We start from the raw sequence: 15,983 nt of genomic DNA, 5'->3' as shown, positions 1-15,983 counted from the left end.
GGAAAAAAGGAGAGAAAGAAGGGAGAGAAAGACTAGCGGCCTTTCCACACAGCCATATAACCCAGAATCTCAAGGCAGATAATATACAATATCTGCTTTGAACTGCGATTACCTGTGGCCACACTGCCATATAATCCAGTTCAATGTGGTTTTTGGACAGCTGTGTGGAAGGGGTCTAAGAGAGAGAGAGAGAGAGAAGGAAGAAAGAAGGATGGGAGGAAGGAAAGAGAGAAAAAGAAAAGGGGGAACTGAAGAAGGAGAAAGAAAAGGAAGAAAGGTGTGTGTGAGAGAGAGAAAGAAAGAAAGGAGAAAGAGAAGGGAGGGAAGGAGGAATAATAGAATCAGAGTTGGAAGAGAGGTCCTGGGCCATCCAGCCCAACCCCTTGCCAAGAAGCAGGAAAATCACATTCAAAGCACCCCTGACAGATGGCCATCCAGCCACTGCTTAAAAGCCTCCTCCACGAGGGAAGAAAGGAAAGAGAGAAAGAGAGAGGTAAGGAAGGGGAAAGAAGGAAGGTGAGAGGGAAAATGGAGAGAGAAGGAGGGAGGGAGGGAGGGAGGGAGGGAGGGAGGGAGGGAGGTGGGAGAGAGAATGGAGAAAGAAGGAAGGAAGGGTGGGTGGAAGGTAGGTGAGAGAGCAAAGAAGAAGAGAGAAAGAAGGTGAGAGAGAGAATGGAGAGAGAAGGAAGGAAGGTGAGAGAGAAAAGAAAGAGAGAAAGAAGGGAGGTGAGAGAGAATGGAGAGAGAAGGAGGAAAGGAAGGTGAGAGAAAAAAGGGAGAAAGAATGGAGAGAGAAGGAAGGAAAGAAGGTGAGGGGGGGAGAGAATGGAGAGACAGAAGAAAGATGGAAGGAAGGAAGGAAGGAAGGTGAGAGAGAAAAGAAAGGAGAGAGAAAGAAGGAAGGTGAGAGAGAATGGTGAGAGAAGAAGGGAAGGAAGGAAGGTGAGAGAAAGAAGGGAGAAAGAATGGAGAGAGAAGGAAGGAAGGAAGGTGAAAGAGGGGGGAGAGAATGGAGAGACAGAAGAAAGGTGGAAGGAAGGAAGGAAGGAAGGAAGGTGAGAGAGAAAAGAAAGGAGAGAGAAAGAAGGAAGGTGAGAGAGAATGGCGAGAGAAGAAGGGAAGGAAGGAAGGTGAGAGAAAGAAGGAAGAGAGAATGGAAAGAAAAGGAAGAACGGATGGAAGGAAGGAAGGTGAGAGAAAAAAGAAAGGAGAGAGAAAAAAGGAAGGAAGGTGAGAGAGAGATGGGAGGAGAGAGAAAGAAGGAAGGTGAGAGAGAGAAGGGAGAGAGAATGGAAAGAAAAGGAAGAACGGGTGGAAGGAAGGAAGGAAGGTGAGAGAGAAAAGAAAGGAGAGAGAAAGAAGGAAGGAAGGCGAGAGAGAGAAGGGAGGAGAAAGAAGGAAGATGAGAGAGAATGGAGAGGGAAGGAAGGAAGGAAAGGCGGAAGGAAGCTGAGAGAAGGGAGGGAGAATGGAAAGAGAAGGAAGGAAGGGGAGAGAGAAAGAAGGAATGAAGGTGAGAGAGAGAGAAGGGAGGAAGGCGAGGAGGAGGGCGGCATGTACCTCTGTCCCCCACCAGGTCTTTCAGCTGGGCATCCTTTAACGTCGTGCCGTTCAGCTGCTCAGTGGACATAATCGGGCCCTTCCTTCTCCGGGGGGAAAGGAGCCGAGGAGGCGCGTCCAGGGCATCGCCGCGAGCTCCGAGGGGCAGCCGGGCAACGGCCTCGGGGCTCCCACCGGCGGAAATCAAGCAAGCAAGGAGGAGAGGGAGGGAGGGAGGGAGAGAGGGAGGCTGGCTGCCTATCTGCCCGGGAGACTCCCTCCCTCCCTCCTTCTCTCTCTCTCTCTCTCCCTCCCTCAAGAGGCGGAGGCGTCGGGACCGAGCCCTGCCAGACGGAGGCCAGCGAGAGCCTCCCTCTCTCCCTCTCTCTCACTTCGCCGCCTGCCTGCCTGCCTTCCTTCCTCCCTGGAGGCCTCTCTCGCTCGCTCTCCGCCTCAGGAAGGACGCGGATTCCTCTCAGGCCCGTCTCCCTCCCTTCTCGCTGTCAAACCCCGAAAGGAATGCCTGAAAAAGAAAGATGGAGGAGGGGGAGGGGGGAAAGGGCGAGGAAGGCGCCGCTCCCGCCGCTCTTACCGACGTCTCGCCCGACACTGCTCCTCGTCGGCGGCCGCGGCGCTCTTTAAACCCCAACGGACCCGTCTTCCTGCTTTCCTTCCTTCCTTCAGAGGGTTTGGCTCTTCCGCATTTTTTTGCCCCAGCGCGGCCTACGTCACGCACGCGGGACCCAGCGCGCGGCGCTTTACGACACACACACTCTCTCTCTCTCTCTCATACAGAGGATCCGCGAGGCTGCCCCCTCCTCCCTCTCTTCCTCCCCGCCTCGCGCTCTTGCGAAGCGGCTCGCGCAGGCTCTTCCCCCCCCCTCTCTCCCTCCGTCGGTGACAACACAGGCGCGGCTGTTCCCGCCACCACCGCCACCCCCTCCGCACACAAACACTCACCTGGTCCCTGCTCTTTGTGGAAGTGGGTGGGGGGAGGAAAGAGGCAAAGGAAAAGGGCCCTCAAGCCTCCTCTTTTTCTTCCTCTTGACTCAAGGTGCAACTACACCAGGCATGGGCAAACTTGGGCCCTCTAGGTGTTTTGGACTCCAACTCCCACAATTCCTAACAGCCGGTAGGCTGTTAGGAATTGTGGGAGTTGGAGTCCAAAACACCTGGAGGGCCCAAGTTTGCCCATGCCTCATCTACACTGTTTTAACTACCATGGGATCCTGGGAATTGTAGATTTACAAGCCTCCTCTGCCCAAGAGTGCTGGTGCCTCATCAAATAATAATAATAATAATAATCTTTATTTATACCTCGCCACCATCTCCCCGATGGGGACTATATCAAACTATAGATCCCAGGATGCCATGGCAGTTAAAGTGGTATCAAACTGCATTAATTCTACAATCCAAATGCACCCCATAAGTGTTTAGGATTTTTTCCCCCTAGATTTCATAATCGGGAACACTATATAACACAATAGTTATAAAAATGTTATTTCCTAATCGGTTATATCAGTCCTGGGCAAACTTCGGCCACTCAGGTGTTTTGGACTCCAACTCCCACAATTCCTAACAGCTTGTTGGCCGTTTTGAAATCCGAAACACCTGAAGGGCCAAAGTTTGGATTATATTTTTAAAAAATCATGGGAAATGACTACTGGACAATTTTTAAAGACTATATGGAACAGGAGAATATAAAATTGTTGATATAGACAATAAAGGATACTATGAATTAGGATTCCCATTTGGAAGAAAGAAGAGGGCAAGCAGCAAAACCGAAGACAGGAAAAAATGAAGAATTTTAAGTAAACCAAGATGAAGAAGATTGGAGGTCAACCAAAATCCACCTTCCCCCTTTTTCTATTTTTCTTCCCCTCCCCTTCTTCCCTTTATATCCTTAGGAAATAGTAATTAGAAATTGGATCTCTCTCTCCCCCCCTCCCAAATATCTATATCTATATCTCTACATCTCTATCTATCTATCTTCTCCTCACATCTTCTTTATATCTTTTTATTATTATATTTTATTTTACACACTTCCCCTTTATAAGTATTAGGGCTACCTATTTCCACTCCTAAATTCTTTCCTAACCCCTAATTTTATGATATTGTATTAAATTTGCTTATTAATACACTTATTTAAAAAATAAAACATGGGGAAAGTTTTAAAAACTGCAGAATCTTTGTTTTTGCAGAACATTCTACAGCACATTTTGCTATAATGAATATCTCATAGTTTCTCAACCAATTCACCGAAGTTTGCTGCAGCCACAAAAATGTAGTTTCTGGAGTATAACAACTACTTTCAAAGTAAGTGTCACACAATTAAACAGGAAATAACACTTTCAAGCCAGAACCTATTTCTAATTTTGTTACCTAGTGTAAAACAACATCTTGGAGTTCGAACTTCCACCAAAACACAAGAAATATTTTTCTTTTACATGCACCCTATGCACATAGCCTGGAAGCAATTGTATATACCATATTTTTAATAATTTGGCTTTTCCAACAGACCTCACTACCTCTGAGGAGGCCTGCCATAGATGTGGTAGAAACGTCAGGAGAAAATTCTTCTGGTACATACAGCCCGGAAAACTCACAGCAACCCAATTTTATGCCACATTTGGCTTTTAGCAAAGTTGATTGTGTATATTGCTTGTGCACATTGGGATATTTTGGACTTTGGAATTACAGATAATTGATGCTGAAGTCATATTACCAAAAATGAAGCTACGCATTAAGACCTGCCTTGCTGCCCCTTCCTCCTTCGCTCTGTGTATCTTGTGTGTCTTTTAATAGTGTTTTAATTATGTTGTATCCAACCTTAAACCACAGGGAGAGGTAGGTTGTAAAACAGGGCCAGCTAACACCTTCCAAAAAAGGATTCTCCCAGGCAGGAAGCAGCCAGGCTTTGAAGCTGCAAGGCCATTCAATGCTAATCAAGGTGGCCAATTGCAACATTCACACTTGTCTCAAGCAGACAAGAGTTCTTTCCCCCACTGACAGTTCACAGATATATAAACCTCACTTGTCCTAGTTTCCAACAGACCTCACAAGCTCTGAGGATGCCTGCCATAAATGTGGGAGAAATGTCAGGAGAGAGTGCTTCTGGTACATAGCCATACCACTTGGAAAACTCACAGCAACCCAATTTTATGCCACATTGTTGCCCCTGTGAGGCAATACATAGTTTGTCCTAGTTTACTCCATTACTTAGTTGCACTAGCCCAGCCCAGCCCTCCTAGTTTACTTTGTTACTTAGTTGCACTAGCCCATAGTTGTCTAGGCCATTGGTAGCTGAATTTTTGCCCGATGGAAATTAGTATTAGAACTGGCTTTTAATTTTAAATGTGTATGATTGTTTTATAGTATTATGTCTATGTTTTATAATGGTTACTCTGTATTTGTTGTGTGATAATTGAATGCTTTACCTCTGTTCAAAACCACCCTGAATCCCCTTGGGTAGATAGACCGGTATACAAATAAATTATTATTATTATTATTATTATTATTATTATTATTATTGCATTTTTGAAGCACAGAGTTGCAAACCTCACTTAAGGTCTCTCGTAACTTCATGACACTTCTGTACTAACTGAAATGTTTAATCCTGGGCTCAGCAGTTAATTTCTACATAAAATTAAGCTATTTTACTGGGTATTTTTTGGACTGAGATGCCTTAGTAACAAAATAATTTGTCTTTTTTTTTTCATTTATGTAGACAATTTTAATGAAATTAACCACAATTTGAGTGTATAGTCAGAAACTGGACAATGTTTGATAGAAAAGAAAATCCTATGTAGCAGAAAGTTTAAGAATCCATTCAGCAAGAAAACCAAATGAAATACACTTCTTTAATAGTTCCATCCAGAAGAACACACTAAAGAACTTCTTCTACCAGATTTGTAGATTTGTAGACAAAATAATTTGTCTTGAAAGCTCAGTTTGAGTCCATGGATGCACCTGTATATACTATAGATTTAATGAAGTTGGACACCACTTTAACTTCTATGGCTCGGTGTGATGAAATCCTGGGATTCGTAGCTTTTTGAGACCCCAGCACTATTTGCCAGAGAAAGTGAAAGCTCTTGTTGAAATACAACTCCCACGATCCCATAGTATTAAGTCATGGCAGTTAAACTGGGATCAAACTGCATTAAATCTGCAGTGTAGATACATTCCATGTCATTTTTTGCTAGGAAACATTCAACAAAATTGCAGGTGACAGAGTCAAATCCATGTACATAGCCTAAAGGCCTTGGAGAAAGGACAGGGAGACACAGCGTGATCAATTAAAAAAAATCATGAGTGAGGCACTCTAGACTTTTAAAAGGTCATTTCCAGGCTTCAGGGTAAGAAAACTATGTAACTGCCTATTTTAAGTGTCTTAGAATAGAGTCCTTCAAACTAGAGAAAGTAAAAGGTCTAGCTGCATGAGAAATGCTCTTTGGTCTAGCAGGGGTGAATGGGTTTTCCCCCTTATGAAATGGGAAGAGAATAAATCATCTGCAAAGGAAATGATCTGCAAAAGGGCAAAGGGCAGGGTTTGCTTGGGAAGTCACTTACCTGTCTCATCTTATTCACTATGCTTTTCCCAGGAACTTCCTTACATATTTTTAAAACTCTAGAATGTAATTTTCAGAGATATACTTCCTTTAAACACAAAGGCAATGTCTAAATATTGTGACTGTTTTGATGGCTTCAGTGGCTGGAATGTCGTGGAGCAGGAAGCAAGGAACCTTTGACGAAGGAAGGTGAAGGAGGATTTCGAGGAAGTCATTAGCTGCTACAAGTAGGATCAACTCTAATGCTGGCAAACTTGAACTGCTCAGTGCCTTCAAAATAGTCATCACTACCACTGAATGGAAGAGGGGAATTCCAGGGTGTGCCCACACTGTACAATTAATGCAATTTGACACCACTTGGATTGCCATGGTTGAAGGCTAGGGATTTGTAGTTTGATGAGGCACCAGCACTCTTCAGCTGGGAAGGACGAAGACCTTGTGAAACTACAACTCCATGATTCCATGGAATTGAGCCATGGGTATTAAAATGGTGTCACTGCAATAATTCTACAGTGGAGATGCACCCCAGTCTTCCTACGTTATTAAGCAATGACATAAATTATCATGATGATGATTATGTTTAGTTATACCCTGTTTTTTCTCTCCACAAAAGAGACTCGAAGCAGCTTACATTAAAAGCATTTAAGCCAAAAATATGACCTCTGTGGAAACAAAGGTGAGGAGAATTCCAGGAATGTGGTAGAAGCTTCAAAAGGCATCCTATTCTTGGAAAATATCAACCAATATTGTTTTTCTAGAACAATACTTGTCTACAACCACATCATATAGTTTTTGGAATGGGGCCGCAGTGGCACAATCGGTTAAACCCTTGTGCTGCTGAACTGCTGACCTGAAGGTTGGTTGAACTGATGACCTAAAGGTTGGCAGTTCAAATCTGCGAGATGATATGAGCTCCCGTCTGTCAGCTCCAGCTCCTGCCAACCTAGCATAGAATCATAGAATCATATAGTTGTAAGTAGGCCATCCAGTCCAACCCCCTGCCAAGAAGCAGGAAAATCGCATTCAAAGCACCCCTGACAGATGGCCATCCAGCCTCTGTTTTAAAGCTTCCAAAGAAGGAGCCCCCACCACACTCCAGGGCAGAGAGTTCCACTGCTGAACAGCTCTCAAAGTTCTTCCTAATGTTCAGGTGGAATCTCCTTTCTTGTAGTTTGAAGTCATTGCTCTGCGTCCTAGTCTCCAGGGCAGTAGAAAACAAGCTTGTTCCCTCCTCCCTATGACTTTCCCTCACATATTTATACAAGACTCTCATGTCTCCTCTCAGTCATCTCTTCTTCAGGCCCAGCTCTTTAAGCTGCCCCTCATAGGGCTTGTTCTCCAGACCCTTGATCATTTTAGTCACCCTCCTCTGGACACATTCCAGCTTGTCAATCAGTTCGAAAACATGCAAATGTGAGTATATAAATAGATACCGCTTCAGTGGGAAAAGGCTAAGAGACGCTCCAAGCAATCTTGCCAACCACACAACCAGGAAGCAACAATATAAGCTCCTCAGCTTGAAAATGGAGAAAGCACCTCCCCAGAGCCAGAGATGAGCACTGCCTCCAGAAGCCGAAAATGAAAGGAGAAGAAGCCTTTGCCTTTGTTTGTGTGTCTTCATCGTATATGACTGTAAAGGCATTGAATGTTTGCCTATGTATGTAAATGTTGTTGTTGCATGGGATATTAATTACTACACATTTTTTAAGGCCCAGCTAACAAAAATTTTGAACACTGCCTGGTGTAATGATGTCTTCGATCTTGGAACATTTACTGCTATAACATTAGTTTCAACTGTTCACATTGGCATTTAATACCTATAGATGGGGAAATGGGAGTATCCAGCCTAGGCTTGATGGCCAGTTTTGCAGGAGCTCAAACAATGCTTCAAAAATAATGACCTCTCACTAAACAATGCCCCCCCCCCCTTCCCGGCACCAAAAGTTGAAGTCCTGTTGACAGTAACTTCCTCCAGTGAAAATATTTGATATCGATATGAACATACTGCAGGAGTTTGTGAGAACTGGCCTTGATTTTGAGAATTGTAGTTCACCTTCATCCAGATAAACTGTGACCGCCACTAACAATGGAACAGGACCAAACTTGGCACAGAGAAGCCCCATGACCAACTGAACATACTGTAGGGGTTTGTGGGAATTGATCTTGATTTTGGGTGTTGTAGTTCACCTGCATCTAGAAAGCACTGAACCCAGACGACATTGGATCAGGATCAAACCTGGCACACAAACCCAACATGGCCAACTGTGTGAATACTGGCAGGGTTTGGGGGCGATTGCCCTGGGAATCTGGGAACTGTAGTTCACCTACATCCAGAGAGAACTATACCCAGCCGATGATGGATCTGGACCAAACTTGGCAAACAGACCCAACATGGACAACTGTGAATACTGGCAGGGTTTGGGGGTGATTGCCCTGGGAATCTGAATGTTGTAGCTCTCCCTTATTCAGAAAGCATTGGACGCAGCCAACAACGGATCTGGACCAAACTGAAGTGACATTACCTAACATCCCAAAACAAACAATGGCTTCTTCTAATAACCCAGCCCCCAAGTTAGTCTTCAAGGAGTGCCATGGGAACAATCACATGGACAGCCATGTGGGTGTTTCACAATTCCCACAATAGCAGATAATCTCAACCACATTGCACAAAAAGGCAAACTGTTGGAACTCTAAGATAATTTTGTAGCATATTAATTGTGGTTTTATTTCATTCTTACTCATTTTGCACACTTATGAAGAAAAGTAGGGCATGTATCAAATAAATAAACAGCCTAACTCCCCTTGATAGTATGTTACTGTTTCCCCACCACCCTCCCCAGGTTTATCACACTTTTTCTTTACTTTGTTGTTCAAAAAAGGAAGGAAGCAAATGTTTAGCAGTAGCCGCTGTCCTTTCCTTTCTGAAGAATAATGAATAACCACTGCGTAAATAAGAAAAGATAAGTGGGAGGCACTGGAACCCCTTTTCAACTGTATTCAAAACCTCAAATCTCCAATTTTGGAATGGCAGGAGGCTTTGGTGAGCATCAACACTGGTGTGGCAGCTACAGACGTGTTGCTGACCCCATGGCTACAAGCAGGAAAAAGAGGGAAGTACAAACAATTATATCATTTGGTTGGGGGTTACAAAAAAATATGGTGGTAATTCAACCCCTTTCTTTTTTACTCTGTTTCAAATTATATTTTATTTTGGTTTTAACGTATTAGGTGTGAGCAAGTAAACAGATGGCACCAGCTTGGAGATTAGAAATAGAAGCCAGAAGAAATAAGTTGGGAGGAAGGATTTAAAACAAAAGTACAGTATTTAGGCTTCTATATTAATTTGTAAACCTTTTTTCGTTTGACATTATTAGCAACTACTTTGAAAACTAACCTGAATCTTTTTCTTATAAAATCCTTCTAAAGCTTGACTAAATCTCCCCTAAAATCTTGTTTCACAGATAAACACAGCTGTGCCTCATCTCCTAGTCCATGTGGTCCACCCACAAGCCACATAACTTGCATAAAGTCCCTTGTTGGAATAGCTGTGTCTGTTTATGCTACGTAGGCATGAATTATCCTAGGACACAAAATACGAACACATCAAAAGAAAGCTAAGCGTGTATTCGAAACCTGCTTTGTAATGCCATGGGTTCTTAAATAGCAACAATCAGGGTAGTGATCACGCTGCTGAAAAAGGTTATCATCTTGGAACAGTCAAAACACAGTGGGCAGTGTGGTTTAGTGAATATTGTTGGGTTTGAGTTTGGAAATTCGGGTTTTAAATCCTATGTCAGGCACTGAACCAAGCAGTGCCACTGTTGGTACAATCTAGGCAGTCCCCAAGTTACGAACAAGGTAGGATCTGGAGGTTTGCTCTTAAGTGGAATTTGTATGTAAGTCAGAACTGGTACATTTTTAAGTGCAGCTCCAGAGATAGATATAGATAGATGATAGATAGATAGATAGATAGATAGATAGATAGATAGATAGATAGCTTTGGATAGAATAGGAAACAGGTTAACCCCTTGTGGCGTTTATTTTTCTGCCTGTGCCCCTGTTCAGAAGATTTCACCTCACTTACTGTCACTGTGATAATTGGATTTTGGAAAAGTTGGCTTGTTGTGGAAACAAGGATTGGTGAGAAAGCTTCAGGGGAGACACCTTTTCCGCATAATAACTATTTTAGGAGTGAATTTCCTTTCCTTCCTTTCTCTCACTTCCTGTTGTCTTAGCCCCATTCTTAACAATCAGTCGTTTGTAAGTCAGGTGTTTGTAACTCGGGGACTGCCTGGACACCCTTGGTTTTTGCTGTGGCTTTGTTCTGGAGCCCCCTGAAGATACCAAAATCCTATTAAAGTCCCATTATATACAATGGCCTTGTAAAATTGTGTTTCTTGAGGACTGGACCTTGGGGAGGGCTGAGCGAAGGAAGATCGATGCTTTTGAGCTGTGGTGTTGGAGGAAAGTTCTGAGAGTGCCTTGGACTGCGAGAAGATCCAACCAGTCCATCCTTCAGGAAATAAAGCCCGACTGCTCACTGGAGGGAAGGATACTAGAGACAAAGTTGAAGTACTTTGGCCACATCATGAGGAGACAGCAAAGCCTAGAGAAGACAATTATGCTGGGGAAAGTGGAAGGCAAAAGGAAGAGAGGCCGACCAAGGGCAAGATGGATGGATGGCATCCTTGAAGTGACTGGACTGACCTTGAAGGAGCTGGGGGTGGTGACGGCCGACAGGGTGCTCTGGTGTGGACTGGTCCATGAGGTCATGAAGAGTCGGAGACGACTGAACGAATGAACAACAACATGTAAAATGCCAAAATCAAGGTTTGCTTTTTGGATTAAATAAAAATCAAGCCACAAATAGTTGAATCCACGGATTCAAAGAGCCAACTGTAATCATCCTTGATCAGCAGCTTTCTTGCATTTTGGAGTAGATGAAGTTTCCAAAAACTACATCTGTTGAAATTCCCTCTCCCTGTGGTTTTTTCTTTTTCTTTTTCTTTCCTTTCCTTTCTGTCTATCTGTCTGTCTGTCTTTCTTTTCTTTTCTTTCTTCCTTTTCTTTCCTCTCCTCTCCTTTCCTTTTTACAGAATCCATGGATACAGAGGGCCAGCTGAACAGCTTCTGAGCAATTGCCATCAGCTGTAAACATGGGTAAAATGAGCTATAAACTGTGATGATTAACAAAATTTAATTTGTAATGTGGCTGAGACATTGAAAGTTCTACCTGTGCTAATTATAATGATGAGCAGAAACTGCCTACCCATACTAGAACCTTTTCCCACAATTGGGAAGGGTACCATGTTTCTTTTGCGTATAATAAAAAAGGTATGGGTTCCATGTCTTGTGTGCTAGACCACCACGTGCCAAATGCAAAGTACGTGGGCCAAATTTGACCTGCCACGTCATTTATGTGGCCCTTGACGCTTTCAATGCCCTTGACGCTATCAACATCTTACAATTACAAACAGTCTTTTGAAGGCAACCATAAGGCTAATGTGGCCCTCAGTGAAAGTTTGACACTCCTGTGCTAGGCTTCAATTGTGGAGCATGAGCACTTGAAAAAAAATCTGCCTTCAAATCATAATAAAAGACAAGGTTTTGAACATGTAAGCACTGGGCCTCACAAAGCAAGACAGGATGAGTAGCACTTCTTACTCTATGGGAGATGCCTCACAGGGTTGTGGTGATAATAAGGGGATGGAGCAAAATTACATATACTTGTGCACTCTGATTTCCTTGGGGAAAGGCCGTGCTAAAATGAGTTTAAAAGAGATGAGTAAGACATTCCTCATGGCAAACAAATACAACATAGTGGAAATGAAGTGAAGAAAGTATAAATTGGCCCATGGTCAAGCCTCCTAATACGAGGCAATTTTCCCTAAAGCAATAAAGTGTTTTGGGCAAGATTCAACATTCTATGGACATTAATTGAACCATTTCCGAAATTCTCCATTCGAGTCCATTATAACCTTAAAAACCCAATAAACTGTACAGAAATTGGGACAACAGATTTCTTCCCTATCGTCTTCACATTTTGTGCATTCTAACTATTTTGGAAGGCAATCTCTAGTTACCACTCACTGTCTGATGGTGCTCCATTGCAATTAGTTTTATAGTGTAATGTTTTAGCATGTTTTTATCTGGGTTGTTGTATTTTATGATGCTTTTATTTTAATGTGTTTTGCTTTATGGATTGTTTTTGCTTGTATGTTTTGTGGACGTTCTATCCCATATGTAAGCTGCCCCAAATCCCTTTGGGGAGCTGGTGGCGGGATAAAAGGATAAAGTTGTTGTTGTTGTTCTAACCCTGTCTATAGATGACCTGTTACTGAAATGATAAGAAAAGAAAATGCCTCCTCCCCTGCCCCAATTCTTATGTAAGGCAAGTACCTCTAGCATTTAACCCTCAATTTCTCTGTTTCTGGCAAACTGTAAACTTTGTAATGTGAGTATGTCTGAAGTATGATTGGGCACAAACTATGAAAGTGCCTGGGACTCAGTATACAGGTGTGCCAATGCTTTTGTGGCCAGTTCATTTCATTGAGAAAGAAGTCTGTGCGGGAGCCGTATCACTGGAAACTGTTGGGATCTTGGGACTAAGTTGTTTCACAGAACCAAAAGCAAATGAATAGAAGACAAAGTGAGATTTCCCCCTTACATCTAGTCTTCTATATGCATGGAGGTTTGATTGATTGCTATATGGAGACCTTGTTTATATAATAGTACTTACTTATACAATCTTGGGTTCACTTACAGACTGAAATTGTACAAACACATTTTTTGTCAAAGTACTAGATATATTAAATCATGTTCACGATCATTTTTCACAATGTATTTTTATAGAAATGTTAATGTTAAATGTTAAATAAATAAATGCTAAATAAATAAATAATAGAAATGTTATATGTTATTATATAAATGGAAATGGCGTATGCTGTTTTACATTTTGACCCACAGCGAATGTGGTCCAAGATCAAATTTTCATTTGTTATTCCTGTTCTCAGAGCGAAGGCACTCTTTGGGATTCTCCAGCAACATCTACAAAGGGAAGGATCTGACCTCATGTTTTCCTTCACCCCATTCAAGCAGCTGCTTTTAAAAGGTGCATCAGAGAAATGTATTAAAAAATCCGAGACAACACCTCATTTATTATCTTTGCAGAGACGTATCACAACTGAGTGCAAGAGCCACAGAATTAGCAGGGGTGCCAGCATCTTTGCATATGGAAACATTTTATTCCTTCTTGACATAAAAACTAAAAAGCAATGTTGTTGAAATATATGTCGCTAAACAAGCCATTAACAGCATTTTACACACAAAAGGGAGTATTCACTCTTTTGCTGAAATGACTCTCTCTGGGGCCATAGTGTGACTCATGCCATGTAGATTATTCACTTGCCTAAACTAAATTGCCAGCAAGCCATCTGGCAGCCATGGTGAAAGAGGCAGACAGTGACAGACTATAGATGCTATGTGTTAATAAGATGACTTATTCAGAGAAACCAACAGAAGATGTGGATTTTGTGACTTTACTGAAATAAGATGTCTCATGTACAAAACGCACCAATGTTTTTAGTCCACAGTTTTGTACAGACAGTACCTTTCCAGGCAGTTAAAGATGGCATTGCAGATTTATCATTGCCTATTTTAAAATAACTATGTTTAATGTGTTCTGTCACGGTCGCTAAGCAAACTAGTTTTTGCAGGTTTCTGTAGACTTTAAACACCAGTTGGAATAGGCCGAAATAGCTCTAAGAACCACTACCATAACTATTACTGTTATTACCACACTTAATATGATGTTCAGCCATTTTACAAGCCTGGATCCAGTATGTTAGCTTTCTTAACACCCATTCAAATGATAAAGTATCACGAGAGATGTGACAAGATAAGAATCCATGAGTTATAAACAAGAGTCATTGAGATGCTTCATAATAATTTTTAGACCAAGCCAGCTCATTTAACTGCGTACACTCTTACATAGAAATCACCCTGACCTTTGCCATAGATAGACTAGACAGTTCATATCATTGTGTGCCAACTCAAAACCATGCCACAACAAACATTTCCTGACTCACTCCGATGTACAAAGCATGTACTGCTATTGCAGATGGCATTCAGCCACTCCGGAATGTCGGTTCTAACCACAAAAGGGAAGGGAGAATGCAGTATAACTATGTATGCAGTGCTTTCATAATCTTGGATTCTGAGTGTATGACTGCCCATAGGAGACTCAAACATTTTAAACAGCTGTCAATACTGCTGCTAACAAAAGTGTCGCAGTTTGGAAAACCATTGCATTGAAACTAGGCAAGCTGCACACAAATACGAATCAAATGGAAAACAATCTCCCCAGTCTCGCTGTAACTGAAATGAAGCAGCCCTTGTAAAGAAAGTAGTTACATCCATAATTCAGTCTAGTGCAGCGTATCTAAACCTGGGGGGTCAGGACCCCTGGGGGGGGTCACAAGGGGGTGTCAGATAGGTCTCCAAAGACCATTAACAAACACAGTATTTTCTGTTGGCCATGGGGGTTCTGTGTGGGAACCCACAGAACCCCCATGTCAGTAAGGCACACACTATCTACAGACGTCACATGCAACTCCTAGAACGATTCCATCAGTGTTGCCTCCGAAAAATCCTGCAAATCTCTTGGGAAGACAAGCGGACAAATATCAGCATGCTGGAAGAAGCAAAGACCACCAGCATTGAAGCGGTGGTCCTCTGCCATCAACTCCACTAGACCAGCCACATTGTCCGGATGCCTGAATACCGTCTGCCAAAGCAGTTGCTCTACTCCGAACTCACGAACAGAAAATGGAATGTTGGTGGGCGGGAAAAGAGATTTAAAGATGGGATCAAAGCCAACCTTAAAAACTCTGGCATAGACACTGAAACCTGGGAAGCCCTGGTCCTTGAGCGCTCCAGCTGGAGGTCAGCTGTGACCAGCAGTGCTGCAGAATTTGAAGAGTTACAATTGGAGGGCAAAAGAAAGAAACGTGCCAAGAGGAAGGCACATCAAGTCAACCCCATCTGGAACTGCCTTCCACCTGGAAACCAATGCCCTCACTGCAGGTGAATATGCAGTTCAACAAAAGGGCTACACAGTCACCTATGGACCCACCACCAGTATGCCGATCTTGGAAGACAATCCTACTTGGACAACGAGGGATAGCCTAAGTAAGTAAGTAAGGCACACACTCCAAATTTGCATTAGCACTATTTTTTCTCCTCTGATTTGCCTATTGTTGCCTTACTGTCCAAACAGCTTTTTGGGCCCATGTGGTCAGGCCACTAGTTTGGTAAGGAGCCTGTTGCTTTTGTTGAACTTGCTTTTTGACAGCCTTCCTTAACCAATGAATTATGGTTGGCCTGTAGCCTTGAAGCTAGAATGAATGTTTTTTTTCCCCCAATGAAAATTTATTAACCCTGGCATAAAGCTCCTACTTACTAAGTATTAGAGTCTTGCCAACTTTATATTCTTCTAACTTTATACATGTGATTAGAATAGATTATTTAAAGATTGTGGTGGTATTTTTCACACTCCCAGTAAATGGAACCAGCATAATGCTTTCCAAAATCCTGTTTTTACATTGAAGCTAAGCTTGGGGAGCTATATATTTAAAAGTTATCAGTTTTAGAACAGGCTAATAATGAGATCTTTTTTGTTACTTTTACAAGTGATTATATTTCAGAAGATTGCTATCCTGTTATTTCTCATTGAAAGCAGCACTAAAAGACACAGCGCAATACCAGAAAATAGCATTTGTCATCTAAAAGTAATCAGCTATCCAATTTTAATAAACATGTGCTTTCAATTCCCAATATGTCTGATGAGATTTCAAACCAAATTACATTCTTGCT

At 42.5% G+C, this 15,983-nt stretch overlaps 1 protein-coding gene across 4 annotated transcripts in view; it reads right to left on the bottom strand.

The window, feature by feature from the left end:
• Positions 1 to 15,983, bottom strand: part of LDLRAD4 (low density lipoprotein receptor class A domain containing 4) — a 334,558-nt gene that overhangs the window by 18,933 nt on the left and 299,642 nt on the right. The window contains exon 1 of one of the 4 annotated variants that reach the window (XM_060775012.2): positions 2,132 to 2,323. The exons of 2 other annotated variants lie outside the window; for them this stretch is intronic. Coding sequence is in view for 1 of the 2 variants with exons in the window: in XM_060775011.2 (XP_060630994.1) it covers positions 1,561 to 1,630 (70 nt within the window). In the remaining variant the exon portion in view is untranslated. One more of the 4 variants, XM_060775011.2, reaches the window with a different exon arrangement.

The sequence above is a fragment of the Anolis sagrei genome, chromosome 4 (assembly GCF_037176765.1).
Source record: "Anolis sagrei isolate rAnoSag1 chromosome 4, rAnoSag1.mat, whole genome shotgun sequence".
NCBI lineage: Eukaryota > Metazoa > Chordata > Lepidosauria > Squamata > Dactyloidae > Anolis > Anolis sagrei.
Note: the sequence above shows the minus strand (reverse complement) of the source record. Positions and strands in the feature narration are given on the sequence as shown.